Raw genomic sequence first — 16,157 nt, 5'->3', positions numbered from 1 at the left:
TATTTTTTTAATAACAAGTGATGATATAATTTTGTTGTAGTGTTTACAGGGTAACATGTAGTTTACTTATCTCAGAACATCTTAACCATTAAACTAATCCCTGTAGTTTTTCAGGTGTATCACATTCTGAGGATTTTTTCATTTCTTTTTTAACAGAATACTACTACAGTATGTGTTTTGATCTGAAGGATAAAACAGTAAGGAAGGAACACAGATTGTCTGATAACCAGCTACTTTATGTAACGCTATAAGATGGTAAATGTTTATAAATATCACAGATCCTACAGCTGTCTCACCAACCCACCATACTAATGGAGACTACACAGATTTATTACACAAGATTCTGTGAATTCCTTGTAATAATATTCTGTCAGATTAAATCGATGATTGCTTTTTTTACTATATATTACCATTACTCTCTACGACTGTTCATGGCTAAATAAAACCTACAGTGTTATAGGAAGTCTGATGAAGACATAGTGTAAGCTCCAGAACAGAAATTTTTCAATACTAACTATTTTCAATTATAGACTTAAATACATCTTCTACTTACAATTTTCATTCAATTCTGAATGAAATGTTTGACAAGAATAAGAATGAAATTATTTTCTTTGTGACATGTATATTATGCCAATAAAGAGCAGTGTTGAGCACTTCCACATACAAATATATTACACAAAGTAAATACATGTGTAGTGTTATGGTGACTCAGAAGGGTGTTTTAGACACAGATATTTTCAGTGAATTGTCTCTCTGCTGTTAATTAAGTAATAATGGTCTATATGTATATCTTGAACATTGATTAAAAAGGCATCTTGAATTCTTAATGATATTTTATTGTTTAAAGCATTAAATGCATAAACAAATTATGAAATATTCATTTACACAACACTATCTTAGGTTTTTACACAACACTATCTTAGGTCTTTACACAACACTATCTTAGGTTTTTACACAACACTATCTTAGGTTTTTACACAACAATATCTTAGGTTTTTACACAACACTATCTTAGGTCTTTACACAACACTATCTTAGGTTTTTACAAGACAATTAATTAGGTTTTAATAGACTGCAAGACATTCTATTTATGTGTCTCTGTTTCTGTGATAATAAAAATATGTCATAAAATATTGTAGAATTGCACAGCAAGAAAATTTACAGTGAGAATGTTAGAATATCTGTTGATAATGAACACTAATGGCCCTACAAGTTTGATACCAGCACTTCAAAATTTTATAGAATCCTGTTATATATCATTCTTCATGATGAAGGAGTTAGAAAAAGCTCTACAACTACAGGTATACTGTGGTTGTCATGGGAGACAGACTGACTCTACCTGTGAGGTTGTATACAGGTGTACATATATTGTATATATGACAGGTGTAAACTACCAGTGACATCTACCTGTATATTGTAAACAGGATACAGTTTGAGTAGGTTACATAAGAAAACAGTATACAGAGATGGTTTTTATCTCACCCATTACTGAGAGTGAGATCAGTCAACTGTCTGTATCATGATCACAAGTTAATTTTTTATCATTTACAACATATTACACAGTTACTATAAATAGAGAATATATATATAACTTATGTTACAGCTGTTTACATCACAGAAATATAAGATTGTCTCTGAAGATTAACAGTGTTGTATGTGCACTTTCCATCAGGTGTGATTTTAATAGTTATCACTAGGTATAATTTTGATATACTTGCATACAGGTGTAATTTTGATACACTTGCCTTCAGGTGTAATTTTGATACAATTGCATACAGGTGTAATTTTGATACACTTGCATACAGGTGTAATTTTGATACACTTGCATACAGGTGTAATTTTGATACACTTGCATACAGGTGTAATTTTGATACACTTGCATACTGGTGTAATTTTGATACACTTGCATACAGGTGTAATTTTGATACACTTCTCCATAGGTGTAATTTTGATACAATAGCTCGCCTACAGGTGCTCTGGTTCTCCCCAAGTTAGATTGTATAATTAAAGGCCTCCGGCCATCTGATCCAATATACATCAAACTAATATAAACTTGTGCTCACTCACATGCAACATATTTACCTACCATCATATGATACAAATATAAACATAAATAAAACATCATAAAATACAATAAAACAATTTGGGACTGAGATATTTGAATCCTGGCCATGATTTTTCATGTGGGAAATGGAACCCTATCAAAATTTTTGAAATAGAGTTTTGGACTAAAAAATTTACAAATGAAAGAAATTACAGTAGTTATTAGTGATATTCCTATTAATATTCTATATATTTACAGTAATTAAGTGTTTCCTCTGTCAATGTCACGAAGTGACCTGCTGTAGTCTAGATCTAGTGTCATATACATGGTGTCATATACAAAATGTAAGCTATACATACATACACATAGAGATTATAGTCCTATAAATACCATTTATTTCTTCATGGTGGTGTTCATGTACGGACTGTAGTGAGAAATCTTTGAATAGCGAACTAACCAAACCAAAAACTTAACTGAAGTAATTCTATACTAAACTGTTGTACAGGATTTAATGTCATGTTTACGTTTCAGTATCCTAACATTTTAAATGTTCTGCTTTCCTCCTTAAAGTCTTCTTTGATGTTGATAGAATATCTACTACACCAGTGTAGAGTGAAAGGTAGTGTTTGCTTCATCATACTGCAGTCAGCTGTTTATTTGTCAAATCCATGGAAAAATTTGTTTTTGTGTTCATTTTAAATATGACCAGATGATATATATAAGACATGTTGTTAATTTCAATATGTATACATTAATCATGACATAAATCTTCAAGTATGGTATTTGATTTCTGCTACAGAGAACCCAGAGGGGACCCAACACAACACTTTTACGCAAAATATGGGGTGGGCTTATTGCAGGTCAATGAATTTTAAGTATCAATATTATATATATATATGTAATAAACAGTAGATATGGATGGATTTATACCAGCCATGCACTTGTAGCCAGATAAATGGAAGCAAAAACACTGAAAACGTTTTTTAACAAGCTAACAAGGCTTTAGAACGCCATCGTCCACAACAGAAGCCGAGTTATAACTGACCCGATCCTTACACCTTCAACACACGCTTAAAAAATCTGATAAGACTATGGTACGAACCTATCACAAGCTTTTACTGAAGGTTGAAGCACCTTACCACAAGTTATGTATCAACCAGTACTCTAGCCCCCTACAACAATACAGTGAAGTCAGTGTGTAGATTTGGTGTATCTATATGTACTGGGTAAGAAAGTAACAGTGTACTTGTCAGAAACAGGGAAATTTTCAGAAACTTTAATACTTGGAAAACACATATTTATAATTAAGCCCTAAAAAAAATCATAACTTGTAGGATTTGAATATAGTACTTTATATATAATTAGGTAGGTTCATATATCAAGATCTTGTTACTATCATGAACTCTCACAGTGAAACTGAATGACCTGTAATTTAATGGATCAGATACTTTTGTCCTGTACTCGTGTTTCCTGTTAAAATGATCATGACTGGAAAACATTTAAAAAATGACATCTCCACTTAAGAAATATATTTGAAAAGGTACACTGGACTCATCTGAAAATTTACAATTTATTTCATTTACAATAACATAGCACACAATGCTCTACTGACCATCTCTCTTTGTGGTCTCAGTCGTCTAAACTATTTTGAACAGATGTACACTGTATTTGTAAATTATGAAACCATACACATCTCATACATAATTCTTTTTCCAGTTAGAAATTGAATTATGATATGTGTATAACGTTATACATGTACAAAGAACAAGCCTAGTGGCATTTTAACAAATTCTATATCATTCTGTATCAAGCTCTATTTTCATAATAAATATTGTATGTTTTGGTATAAGCCTGACATATTATCTGTTGGTCTGGGTGAAGCCAGACTCAGTGACTTGGGATGGAACACTCCCAGATGTACATATGATACAGATGTTGCTGAGTTAGTGATGTCAGTTATCACTTCTGTTCCAGCAACAGTCGTTTACACGTTTGGAAATTTAAAGGATTAATCATGATACACTCTATCAAAAAATGAAAAATATATATGTTTACCAACAGATGTTTTAAGCATAAATGTAAATCTTGTAAAATGCATCCAACTACTTTATACTAATAGCTGATATAAAAATAAACATTTCAATCAAATCTCACTGGTCATGTACTATATCATTGTGTTTCATTAATTCAACCCTTTTAAATACATAATGCCATCAAATGTCAAATTTAGAAAATACCAACATGTCAAAATAACTATAATCCAAATTCAATTTCAATAAAATCAGAACGAAAGAAAGATCTACACTGAGACTCTTAAACTTTATTGACAGTAACCCCCCCACACACACACATTAGTATAGTGTATCACACACTTGTTTAGGAAGGAAAGGAAGAATAGCAGTGATTTTTGAGAATCAAATATTTGAGTTCTGGTCAAAGACTCATGCATTTCCTGTGCAACTCATTCAAACTTTGAGAACCAACTTCTATCTCTAACTGCAGGGGTTTCCCCCGACACCCTCAAATTAATGAACTGTAGGAGCCAGGGGACTCGCAGCATGTTTGAAATAGAATAAAACTTCATTAAATTTGGGGGTCCTTTGCCAATGTATTGGGTCAAAATGACAGTTTTGGGAGTTCAGAATTCTGTAACTAGACATCAAAACTTTTGAAGTTAGTGCTTTGGGAAAATTCTACAAAAAATACTGGAGTAGGCATTTGTATGGTATTACCAGGGGTAGTGATTTTCTGATCTACTTATACTTGATAACCTAATTAAGTTAATTACATCGGCTGCGGGCATGTATTGCTGCTGTCTTTGAAAGTCATTATCAGTAACCTCTCCTATTTCTACCTATTCTGTCTTCAACTAAGTTAAACTAGAATCATCAATATTGGTGATGGTAAACAGACGAATAAGCCATCTAAATCACATTAGTTCTATCAAGCTTGACATGTATACATGACTGTGATCTAAACATGTATAGTTTGTACACAAAATTATCTAAGTCGATCAGAAAATATTTAAATCTTAATTACTTACGGGCTTCAAATTATCTGATATTTGAAGTCATCAGTATCAGATCAGAAAAATTGTCATTGAAGAAACAAATAGAAAAATGGAAGCTGCTACATACTTCTCTGTATGTTTTGAAACAACATAATAATCGGCTATCAAGAAATGTCTCAAATAACTGGATAACAGATGCCAAGAACAGCAGAACAATATTTACAAGAAAAAAGTTTTTAGGAACAGAAGAGAATAAAAAGTGACCCGCAAAATCCTTTCAATTAAATCACTCACCTAGCGTTTGATCGTCTTGATTACAATGACGTTTATTAATTCACTTTTCAGGAGGGCAGGACCAACGCCCAAATATGTTCCTTTCGTCGCCCGAGTGAGTTGATAACCTTTCTATGAGTAATCCACCATCACTTCGTAACAAAATGGCGACTCGGTTGTTTATCGGCTATTAAAGTTCTACCGGTGTCTCGGGTTTTAGACCAGTCCGGATGTATGAAATTCACCACAGGAAACTCTTAATCTGGAACCTCCCTAGTTCTGGCGTACGGTAAGACATCGTCAAGAAAGTGCAGCATAGCCTGTCCCGGAAAACGGTCCTTCACAGTTTCCTCCTCGTTGACCTAACCCGGAAGTGAATAGAAAAGTTTTACAGTGACATATTTTTTTTAATGTTAAAATAAAATGAAATTTGAGTTATTAATAAAAAACAGCACCATGATTATACTTGAAAAATATTTTGTATTGCTTGAGTGGAAAAGTTACAGATTTGATTATAAATTTTCTGTTTTTATTTTCGCCGCTTATATCGTTATCAATGTTCCAGATGTCGCTTAGACCTTTCCAAAACTAAATATGGGAGTCACGTGTGTGAAACAGATTGTAACCAAATGTTTGTTTATATTGTTGATAGGCTTCTCCGTGTGCAAATCCCAACAACTGGAAATAGTAACAAAGGATGCTTTCCAGGAAATCATCAAGGACACTAAATATGTTCTAGTTTTATTTTGTAAGTTTGAGATATTGACATACAAGCGACACAGCTAACTGTCTCTGCAGTTAGCATGTGACACGTCTGCATCTGAGTCCTTGACCATATTAGGGGACGTGGTTTTAAAATATCAAGTTACTTTAATTATTAGATTTTAAAGAGAGATCTTGGATTCAAATCCCGGTCTGGTTCTTACATTGTCCCTATTGCTCTCTTTTAAGTTCAAACCCCAGCGATGACAGGTGTTTTCAATGCTTCCTAGTACAGTTTTGTTTTCCCCTAATCAGTAAACTTGTATCTTCAGAAACAGTCAAAATATCTCCCTCCTGATGAAGATTTTTAGACGTTTATTGATAATGACAGAGTCTGTAATGATTTTGTTGCTGTTAAATAAATAAATATACCTGTAATTTTAACATCCATAATAGATATTTTTTGGCTTACCTGAAAGAAAACCATTTTACAAATATCATATAAAAGGCCATTGTAGACATTCTGACAAAGAATAGCCTGCACCATGTACATGGTTACAATGTATGGTAATTGTTCCAGTTTATGACATGGAGACATGTCCTCGGTGTGTAGCAGCAGAGAAAGAGCTTCTCCAGGTTAACACCATGCCAGATTTGTACGACCATGGTATGTATGACTTACCTCCCTTGAAATGATTCAAATACAAACACACTTGATCTTCCAGTCTCTTAGATCATATAATATCTTTTTGTATTGTAAAGTATAAAAACATCTGGCTGATTCTATTTCTTTACAGAGTATATCATGTTGTTAAACATTGTATATATGTCTTACATACCTTACACATTGGTATGTTAAAAGGTGAAGATAATCCTTGGTGCATAGGATGTGATGAGCCATCCACCGTATTTTATATTGGACTGAAGTGACCTTCTGTCTACTCCAGACATTTTTTATTGTAATGTTACAAAACTAAAGACCCTTTTTGAAACTGTTTAGATTTGTAAAATTCTACATTACCTGAAATATCTTGGTCTATATAATAGACTATGACATTTTAATATTTTGTGTTAATAATTTAAGAATATTAGCATTTGTCTTTTACCGTTTAGTTTGTTTGATGTTATTTCCTTTTAGGATTGCTGCAAGTTTAACAGGTTGAATGACCTTTTATGTGTTGACGAGCCATTAAGACTGTGATAATGATAAAGTATATACTTCTATATATACTAGTACAGATGCTGTTATCAATAAGATTGATTACATTTCCATTTTACATGATGGCTTCCCATTAGCTCATTATTGATCTAGAAGGTATTCACAGGAGTGTAGATGAAGTCTGGATCGATTGTGACGTCGCGCCATGGTTACCGATTGTGAATCGGGAAGCTCCGCAGGCAACAGGATAATTTTCTTTGATATTTACTGTTTTCGACAGTAATCATAACAAAAGAATATGGGATTGATGTAAGTTACTACAAAGAAGTTGGTTACATGTTTTGGAGTGAATAGTGTTGATAGATTTTATGGAAAATGACAAAAAGTAAAGCCGGAAGTGGTGCTGCTGGAGACATTACCAGAGCCAAATCAGTGTCTTCGTCTACAGAAGTCAGGATGGATACCCTGAACATCACCCCATCTGAATGTAAGTTGTGTTCAAAGGTGTATGTTGAGAAGACAACCAAAATGCTGAAATGCAACAGATGCCGGAAATATTTTTGCATTGGATGTATTGGCATGGAGGTACGTACGTATGAAGTTTTGTGCCGATCAGATAGTATGTGGTTTTGTGCTCCGTGTAGAGTGACAGTTGAGAAAAGGATACTGACCGATAGGAAAACTGAGGAAAGGTATCGCGAGATAATGGAAACATTCGAGAAAATGCTTGAGGATTTGGAAAATTCAATGAAGAGGAAATGTGAAATATCTGATGTCGAATGGATATTGAAAAAGGAAATGGGAAAGATTGTGTAACAGATGAAAACGCCTCAGTGTTCGGATGAAATATTCTCTGAGGTAATGGATCGACAAAGCAGGGAGAGCAACATGGTCATTTTTGGAGTTCCTGTACAGCCTGATGACGATGGAAATAAAAGAATGAGAGCAGATATTCGGGTAGTGGAGAGGATCATTGAAACGTGTGGAAATGCTCAGGGACAACCCCAGAAGGTCATTAGACTGGGAAAACGCCCGGATTCAAGTACAGCGTCAAGTGAAAAAGGGCGACCAATGCTTGTGAAATTTGACTCTCTGATACATAAAAGAATTACTTTCAAAAATATCTAAAGGCTAAATTGCTAAGTCACTATGTAACGATTTATTTCCTCCTACATTGTATGATATATCAATTCCATTGTAAATCAATATAGATATGGACATAGAGGCATTGTTTTGCCTGCGTCCATTATTAACTTAACTTAACTTAATGACAATAACATGATGTCATTTTGTGCAGTTTTTACATTGCCTCTGATAACATTATAGCTTTGATTGTGATTTTGCATCAGGTTTTAGTAAACATACAACAAGTTTATCGTGTGGAAAACAATCTTAAATCAAAGGCAGGATAATGTCCAAAATGTAAATATAACATTGAATGTCTGACTCACGGATGTCATTCTATTTATCTGTCTCCCATGGTGCATTCATATTGACAATAAATACTCTCAGACCTACATCCAATAGTTAAATATGTCACAATGTGATGAAGCATTTAATGGACTGTTTCAGTACTTCATTCCTGGTCTGACAAACATTTGAAGACAAAACTTTTTAGAATACTAGTGTGAAATACTACTAAATTGCAAAACCTCAGTATTAACATGGCAGAAAAGTCTGTAAGATCATTCTGTTGTTAAAGTTTTCTTTTATTTTCTAGCCATCCAGATGATAAAGTGTGAAGATCCAGGAATGGCAGTGAAGTATGGAGTAACGACCGTCCCTCAGGTGGTCTACTTCAGAAACGGGGTGCCTGCTTTGTTTGAGGGTGAGAAATATCTCTTTATTGCTCATTATGTTATATACAAAACTAAAACTTCACAAAGGATTATATCAGAACAAAATGTAATATCTATGATTGATATTTCTCTATATAAGAACCAATATTTAATCCACGTTCAATCAACTCTGTAAACAGAAATTTTGTGTAAATCATATGAACACTTTTTTATTTCCGCATTCAAATTTTATCTCTGGAAAAAAATTCATGATAAAAATGTATCAGCAAAAGGATTGTGGGACAAACAAGAAAACAACAAATGATAGACGAGTATTGTGAAGTAAAGAAAGTTGATAAAGAACCTCAGATCGTTTCCTTATTTAGAAAACAAAACATTACATGATTTAGGGATTTGAATTAAGACCATACAATCAAAAGTCTTGTGTTTCAAGTAAAATCATACTGAAAAAAGTATAGAAACAATCTTTTCCTTTTAAATATTGTGAAAGAAATAAGATTGACAAATCCTACAATTGTAAATACCCAGTACCTTTAAATGGGTGAAATATTTTAAAATTTTTTTTCTTATTTTTTCTTTATTTTTCTTTGTGCATGGTAGCAAATAATGGTACATAACTGTTTTTTTCAGTGCCTCAAGATGTGAGAGAGATTCGAGCAGAGGATGTGGAGATTTTTGTAGAAGAGGCACAGCAAGTGGCAATAAAGTCACTGAATGATAACAGCTTTGAACATCTGACACAGGCCGCAACAGGGGCCACCACAGGGGACTGGCTGATTATATTGTAAGTAACTGGGGGCCATCATGGGGGAATGGCTCATTATATTGTATGTACCTGGGAGCCACCACAGGTGACTGGCTCATTATATTGTATGTACCTGGGAGCCACCACAGGTGACTGGCTCATTATATTGTATGTACCTGGGAGCCACCACAGGGGACTGGCTCATTATATTGTATGTACCTGGGAGCCACCACAGGGGACTGGCTCATTATATTGTATGTACCGGGGAGCCACCACAGGGGACTGGGTTATGATATTTTATGTGACAGGGGGCCATTATGAGGGAATAGCTCATTATATTGTATGTGACTGGGGGCCATCATGAGGGACTGGGTTATGATATTGTATGTAGATGGGGGTCACCACAGGGTACTGGGTTATTATATTGTATGTTATCAGAGGTCAATGTTGGGGACAAGAAAAAAAAACTAATATTCTATGTTTGGGCTCAACTTTTGTGATTTTTCAAAAATTACTTTTTTGTGGACACTTGCTGTCACGGATGAAAATGGTTCAACAAAATTGCTTATACTTATTTCAAACATTCATGGAGATATAAATTTGTGAAGGGTACCCCTAATGATATTTACCTCTAGGTGGCATTGCTATGCATATACTTACTAAAGCCTGTTGTGTTTTACTAGCTCATGAACTGCCATTGGTGAAGGAATATTTTATTTTTCCAGCAGTGTAGAATAATTGTCAGGTTTTGAAACTAAAAACAGATCAATGCCAATAGGATGAAAGGAAATTTGTCCTTATATTATTGGCATTCATATATCAATGACTGCTGGCTAAAGCAGAGCAATGCTTCAAAAGGGTTCTAAATTATGAAGATAACTTTATTCTAGAAACAAAATTTTCTAACGTTATAAGACTCGAACACAATTCTCCAAACTTCTGACCCCATTAATAAGTACAGTGTTAAATTTCATAGACAGACAGTGTAAATACATGTTTTTTTTGTGTTTTTTTTTCAAATGATATTTTTGAACTTTGAAATGTTGTAACTTTCTCTTTCAGTTATCGACCATCTTGTGATGGCTATCTTTCTGCTATAGAAGGGGCAGGTGTGAAGTAAGTATAAACTTACAATGAAATATTTCATTTTTTTGATTTAATTTCTCAAATGAAAAATTTGAAGAATAAATTATATTTAAATCAGGTTTTTTTGGCAAAAAAAATTATTTGAATATGGTTGGGATTGCAAAGAATTCAACAAACAGGTGGAGAATTAAGTCATTAAATTTTACTTTGATTTTACATTTTTTGAAAAAATTTAGAAAAATTTCAGGGGTTTAGAATGAAAAAAAAATTTCATTGGTTGATTGATTTCAGATTAAGACACAAGATGAATGTTGCAAAGATCAATGTAGATGAGAGTCCTCGGCTTGAAAAACGTTTCAAGATCAAAGACTGTCCAACAACTTATTTGTAAGTAACAGAACATCCCCACTGTCTGCAAACTTCAATCTGATTAAAACCAGAAAAAGATTTCATAACAGGAGCTGATAATACAGAACTTGTAAGGTAGTGTCATCTGTACCAGGTGAAATTTAAATCTGGTTTTTGTAAGATTGTAGATTCCATCACTAGTCTAGTTGTACTTTCCCATGTGAGATTTGATAAAAAAACAAGATGGCTGACAGACGACCATTTTGGATTTAAAAATGAAAGATTTTCTCTATTTCTTTAGAGCAAAGAAGAGGAAAGCAGAGATAAAAATGGAAAAGATTTTTTAATCTTTAAAAGAACAATTTAACATCATACAATGGTGGGCACCAAAAGCTCCCTGGGATCTTCTAGTAATTTTTAGCTAGTATTTTTAGAGTTATCACAGCAATATTCTCTGTTTTTAGTTTCCGGTTAGGACGTATGTACCACTATTTCTCATGTCTCACCAATATTCTCTGTTTTTAGTTTCTGGTTAGGACGTATGTATCACTATTTCTCATGTCTCACCAATATTCTCTGTTTTTAGTTTCTGGTTAGGACGTATGTATCACTTTTTCTCATGTCTCACCAATATTCTCTGTTTTTAGTTTCTGGTAAGGACATATTTATCGCAGTTTGTCATGTCACAGCAATATTCTCTGCTTTTAGTTTCTGGTTAGGGCGTATGTATCACTTTTTCTCATGTCACAGCAATATTCTCTGTTTTTAGTTTCTGGTTAGGGCGTATGTATCACTTTTTCTCATGTCACAGCAATATTCTCTGTTTTTAGTTTCTGGTTAGGGCGTATGTATCACTTTTTCTCATGTCTCACCAATATTCTCTGTTTTTAGTTTCCGGTTAGGACGTATGTACCACTATTTCTCAGAGGAACAAGACCAGTATCATATTAATCAGCTTGTCAGCTTTGTATCCTCCTGGTACAAGAACGTGAAGGCCCAGAGTGTGCCTATAGAACCAACAGCTTTGTAAGTAACGTGTAGTGACTGTATACTGAGATATTTTCACCCTTGTACCATTATACAAAAATTCGCCTCATTTTCATTTCAGCCTTTGAGGAATGTATAAAAGGATTCTGTACGTTTAACAAATTTTGGCCCCAATCTGAAATTTGTCCTCCCTGTTCATGGACAAAAAGGGGTACAAATTAAACCATGCAAAAATTTCTCTCTTTGCTATACCATATTTTTTCTGTAATAAGCTTGTCTCTTTTAACATGCCTGTCCCTATTTATTTCTGTACAGTAGAATTACAAGTAAATGCTACATGTGCTTCATTGTTTATTACTGAGCTGATCTCTAGATTCTGAGTCAGAATTTGTATATTGTCCTCCCTGCCTGATATTGAAGAGTAATTACTATGACTGTTTGATAACCAACTTTTGTAGAATATTTCTGTATATATTAAGTTATTATAGAAACTTTCTTTGATATTATTTTATATATTGTTTATGTAATCATTTGTTCTGTGTTTAGTGATGCCCTGACAGAAGGTATAGCTGATTACTTAAAGGTGAGTATCAGAATCGTTGGTGGTTTGGTTGGTTGGTTAATTGGTTGGTTGGGTCGGTTGGTTGGATGTTTGGTTGATTGGTTGGTTACAGGTTTTCCGTTTGACGACAAAGGTGCGAAAATGGGTTATGAGAGATTACAGCAAGATAAGTTCCGTAGACGTAGAGGATGTTTTAATAGGATGGGATTATTTAGGATAGATCTAAGTTTTGAAAGAGTGAAAATCACTACACAGGCAGGATGGTTGGGTTATGTTAAAGGATATATGTTTAGAAGGAGTGTTAATTCTCACTGGTTACATGTTGAGAAGAAATAGAGAGAAATTAATCTATCTATATAATATCATATACATTCTGTTTTTTTCCTGCGGTTTGAGTTAAAGTAATATTTTTATTAGCTGAGAGATGAGGTAGGGGAGGGGTGGGGTTTTGTACAGTGTATAGTGGACCTATGTCTGTATCTGTTGGTGTGTGTTTCTTTATTGGACTTGTTTCAACTTGATTTCAGTCATATTTTCCTAATCAGTATCTAAAGTTCCAGAAACCCAGGCATTTTTTCCAAAACTAACTGGTTACCAGTTAACTATTGATAGTTTTTGTATTTTTTCTTATAAAAAATTAAATTCACACAATCTTTAAAGAAAATGAATACTGGAGAAAAATAAAGAAACCCAAAACATAACGTTGGTATATTTTCATTAATAAAACTATTTTCAGGACTTGATGCAGGGTCCAAACAGAGGGAAGTTCCTAGTAGGACTTGGAGTTGCTTTTGGGATTATCTCCCTTGTTATGGCTGTTGTTGCTGTCATATGTCCATGTCGGAGGAAGGCAACAAAATTAGAATAGGAATATTTTCTCTAGAACTGCAATCTGAATACATTGGACCAAACTATATTGTTTTTATTTGTTGCATTTATACAAAAGGATGTCTTATAACTTAGGAATGGAATGTAAATTGTTCTGGGAAATTTGAATATTTATTTAAATATGTGTATGTGTTTCTGTTTTTCAGATGTGTTCAATAAGTTATGTTTGCAATAGAAAGTAAGAGAGATATGTTTTATCTGATTGGAAAGTGAATGTATTTCTTACAAAGTTTGACAATGTTTGCTACTATGTACTGTGTTAGTTAACAGCCTTTCACTAATTAGTCATTTGTATTGTGTATGTATTAGTCAATACATCACATATATATATGTGCCTTACCTTTTACAATATTATAATGAGTTGGTACAGGAAATTTTCAAGTTTTCGCATCAAAACTGCCATTTCATTTCAATACTATGACTTTCTACACTAAGCACATTTAATTACACAAAACACAATACATGTCGTAGATTTTGTGATTAAGAACTCTTTTGAAATGAAGATAATCTTAGTCGATGTGGTAAACTCTGTAAACAAAATGGCATCAAATATCAAGCTACTGGTAATTTATTTTCAACAATCTCTACATAACTTTTTTTCTCTATTATGCCAGAATAATAAATTTGGACTCAGTTGACTCTCATTAACACAGTATCAAACCCCCTTAACCCTTCCCCCCCCCCTTAACATTTGAAACATTGACAGATATGAAGTATCTTTTGACCGTTTCTATCAATGTAACATGTATTTTTGGTGCATGGGAGTTTTTGTCCTAATATTTGTTATTTTTATGCCTGTTGAAATAAAATTTATAAAATGATAATTTCAATTGTAGTTTTTATTTGAAAATTAAAAAAAGCACATGTGTAATTGTTTTAATGCGATAAGTTTAGTAACTTTTCTGAGCGTCAGTCATACAGTTTGGTAAACTAGTAGCCATACATATTGGTGTTCAGTACAAATATTCCTTGGTTTCAGTTAACCTACAATATTGGGTAACAACTGTAATGTATCAGCTTCCTGTTCTTGTTGGATAAATCTGTTTCTCAAGGAAAACATGATCAAAGTTCTGATATTGATATTATGATATTGAAACTACCAGGTATTTTATTGAGTTTCACTCTGATTATGGCAAAAAACATCCTTGATGATGTAGGGATTTGATGTACCCACCACCACCACTCCTACACAAAGTTTTACCAAATTGACGGAGATGTCATCAGGCAGGGACATTGTAAATAATATAACTTTTTTCTGAACATGGGTGTTTGCAAACTTCAGCACCTTTTTTGCACTGAATGTTGAGATCCCCCTATCTTGCCAACAAGACTTGGGTGTTTTTGTTGCCCAGGCCTTTCGCCTGTTGTTTCATAACTTTACCTTGTTCTCATTTAAGAACATGACATTACTTACTTGGATTGACCAAGGTTTACATGGCAGGTGTCGTCAATGAAGCAGAAGACGCTTACTCTTCCGGAACACATGGTCTTATTCTCCTTGTACTTTTTCAGGGTTCTCTGTGTAAATCTTTCTATTGTTCATACTTTACCTTAATTTTATGGAATTTGAGTAGTAGTATTGAGGGTAGATGTACTGTAGTATTGAGGGTAGATGTACTGTAGTATTGAGGGTAGATGTACTGTAGTATAGAGGGTAGATGTACTGTAGTATAGAGGGTAGATGTACTGTAGTATAGAGGGTAGATGTACTGTAGTATTGAGGGTAGATGTACTGTAGTATTGAGGGTTGTGTAGATGTACTGTAGTATTGAGGGTAGATGTACTGTAGTATTGAGGGTAGATGTACTGTAGTATTGAGGGTAGATGTACTGTAGTATTGAGGGTAGATGTACTGTAGTATTGAGGGTAGATGTACTGTAGTATTGAGGGTTGTGTAGATGTACTGTAGTATTGAGGGTTGTGTAGATGTACTGTAGTATAGAGAGTAGATGTACTGTAGTATTGAGGGTAGATGTACTGTAGTAATAGAGGGTAGATGTACTGTAGTATTGAGGGTAGATGTACTGTAGTATAGAGGGTAGATGTACTGTAGTATAGAGGGTAGATGTACTGTAGTATAGAGGGTAGATGTACTGTAGTATTGAGGGTAGATGTACTGTAGTATTGAGGGTAGATGTACTGTAGTATAGAGGGTAGATGTACTGTAGTATTGAGGGTAGATGTACTGTAGTATAGAGGGTAGATGTACTGTAGTATAGAGGGTAGATGTACTGTAGTATTGAGGGTAGATGTACTGTAGTATAGAGGGTAGATGTACTGTAGTATTGAGGGTAGATGTACTGTAGTATTGAGGGTAGATGTACTGTAGTATTGAGGGTAGATGTACTGTAGTATAGAGGGTAGATGTACTGTAGTATAGAGGGTAGATGTACTGTAGTATTGAGGGTAGATGTACTGTAGTATTGAGGGTAGATGTACTGTAGTATTGAGGGTAGATGTACTGTAGTATAGAGGGTAGATGTACTGTAGTATAGAGGGTAGATGTACTGTAGTATTGAGGGTAGATGTACTGTAGTATTGAGGGTAAAGTACT

General features: G+C 33.9%; 2 protein-coding genes across 2 annotated transcripts in view; one reads left to right on the top strand and one right to left on the bottom strand.

The window, feature by feature from the left end:
• The window catches only part of LOC132557778 (CDC42 small effector protein 2-like), a 34,454-nt gene extending 28,823 nt beyond the window's left edge, over positions 1-5,631 (bottom strand). Inside the window, exon 1 of the mRNA XM_060222303.1 lies at positions 5,349-5,631. The gene's annotated coding sequence lies outside the window, so the exon portion shown is untranslated. The remainder of the gene's footprint in view (positions 1-5,348) is intronic.
• Positions 5,632-5,921: 290 nt separating this feature from the next.
• Positions 5,922-14,427, top strand: LOC132557762 (uncharacterized). The gene is made up of 9 exons (XM_060222288.1): positions 5,922-6,075; positions 6,610-6,696; positions 8,909-9,016; positions 9,618-9,771; positions 10,795-10,848; positions 11,110-11,205; positions 12,058-12,192; positions 12,700-12,736; positions 13,452-14,427. Exons 1-9 carry the CDS (start codon positions 5,922-5,924, stop codon positions 13,581-13,583), a joined length of 957 nt encoding a protein of 318 aa, XP_060078271.1. The 3' UTR covers positions 13,584-14,427.
• Positions 14,428-16,157: the final 1,730 nt, after the last annotated feature.

The sequence above is a fragment of the Ylistrum balloti genome, unplaced genomic scaffold, assembly GCF_031769215.1.
Source record: "Ylistrum balloti isolate Yb309-2 unplaced genomic scaffold, AGI_CSIRO_Ybal_v1 Utg370720, whole genome shotgun sequence".
Taxonomy (NCBI): Eukaryota; Metazoa; Mollusca; class Bivalvia; order Pectinida; family Pectinidae; genus Ylistrum; species Ylistrum balloti.
The sequence above is the reverse complement of the archived record's forward strand: the minus strand, read 5'-3'. Positions and strand labels throughout refer to the sequence as shown.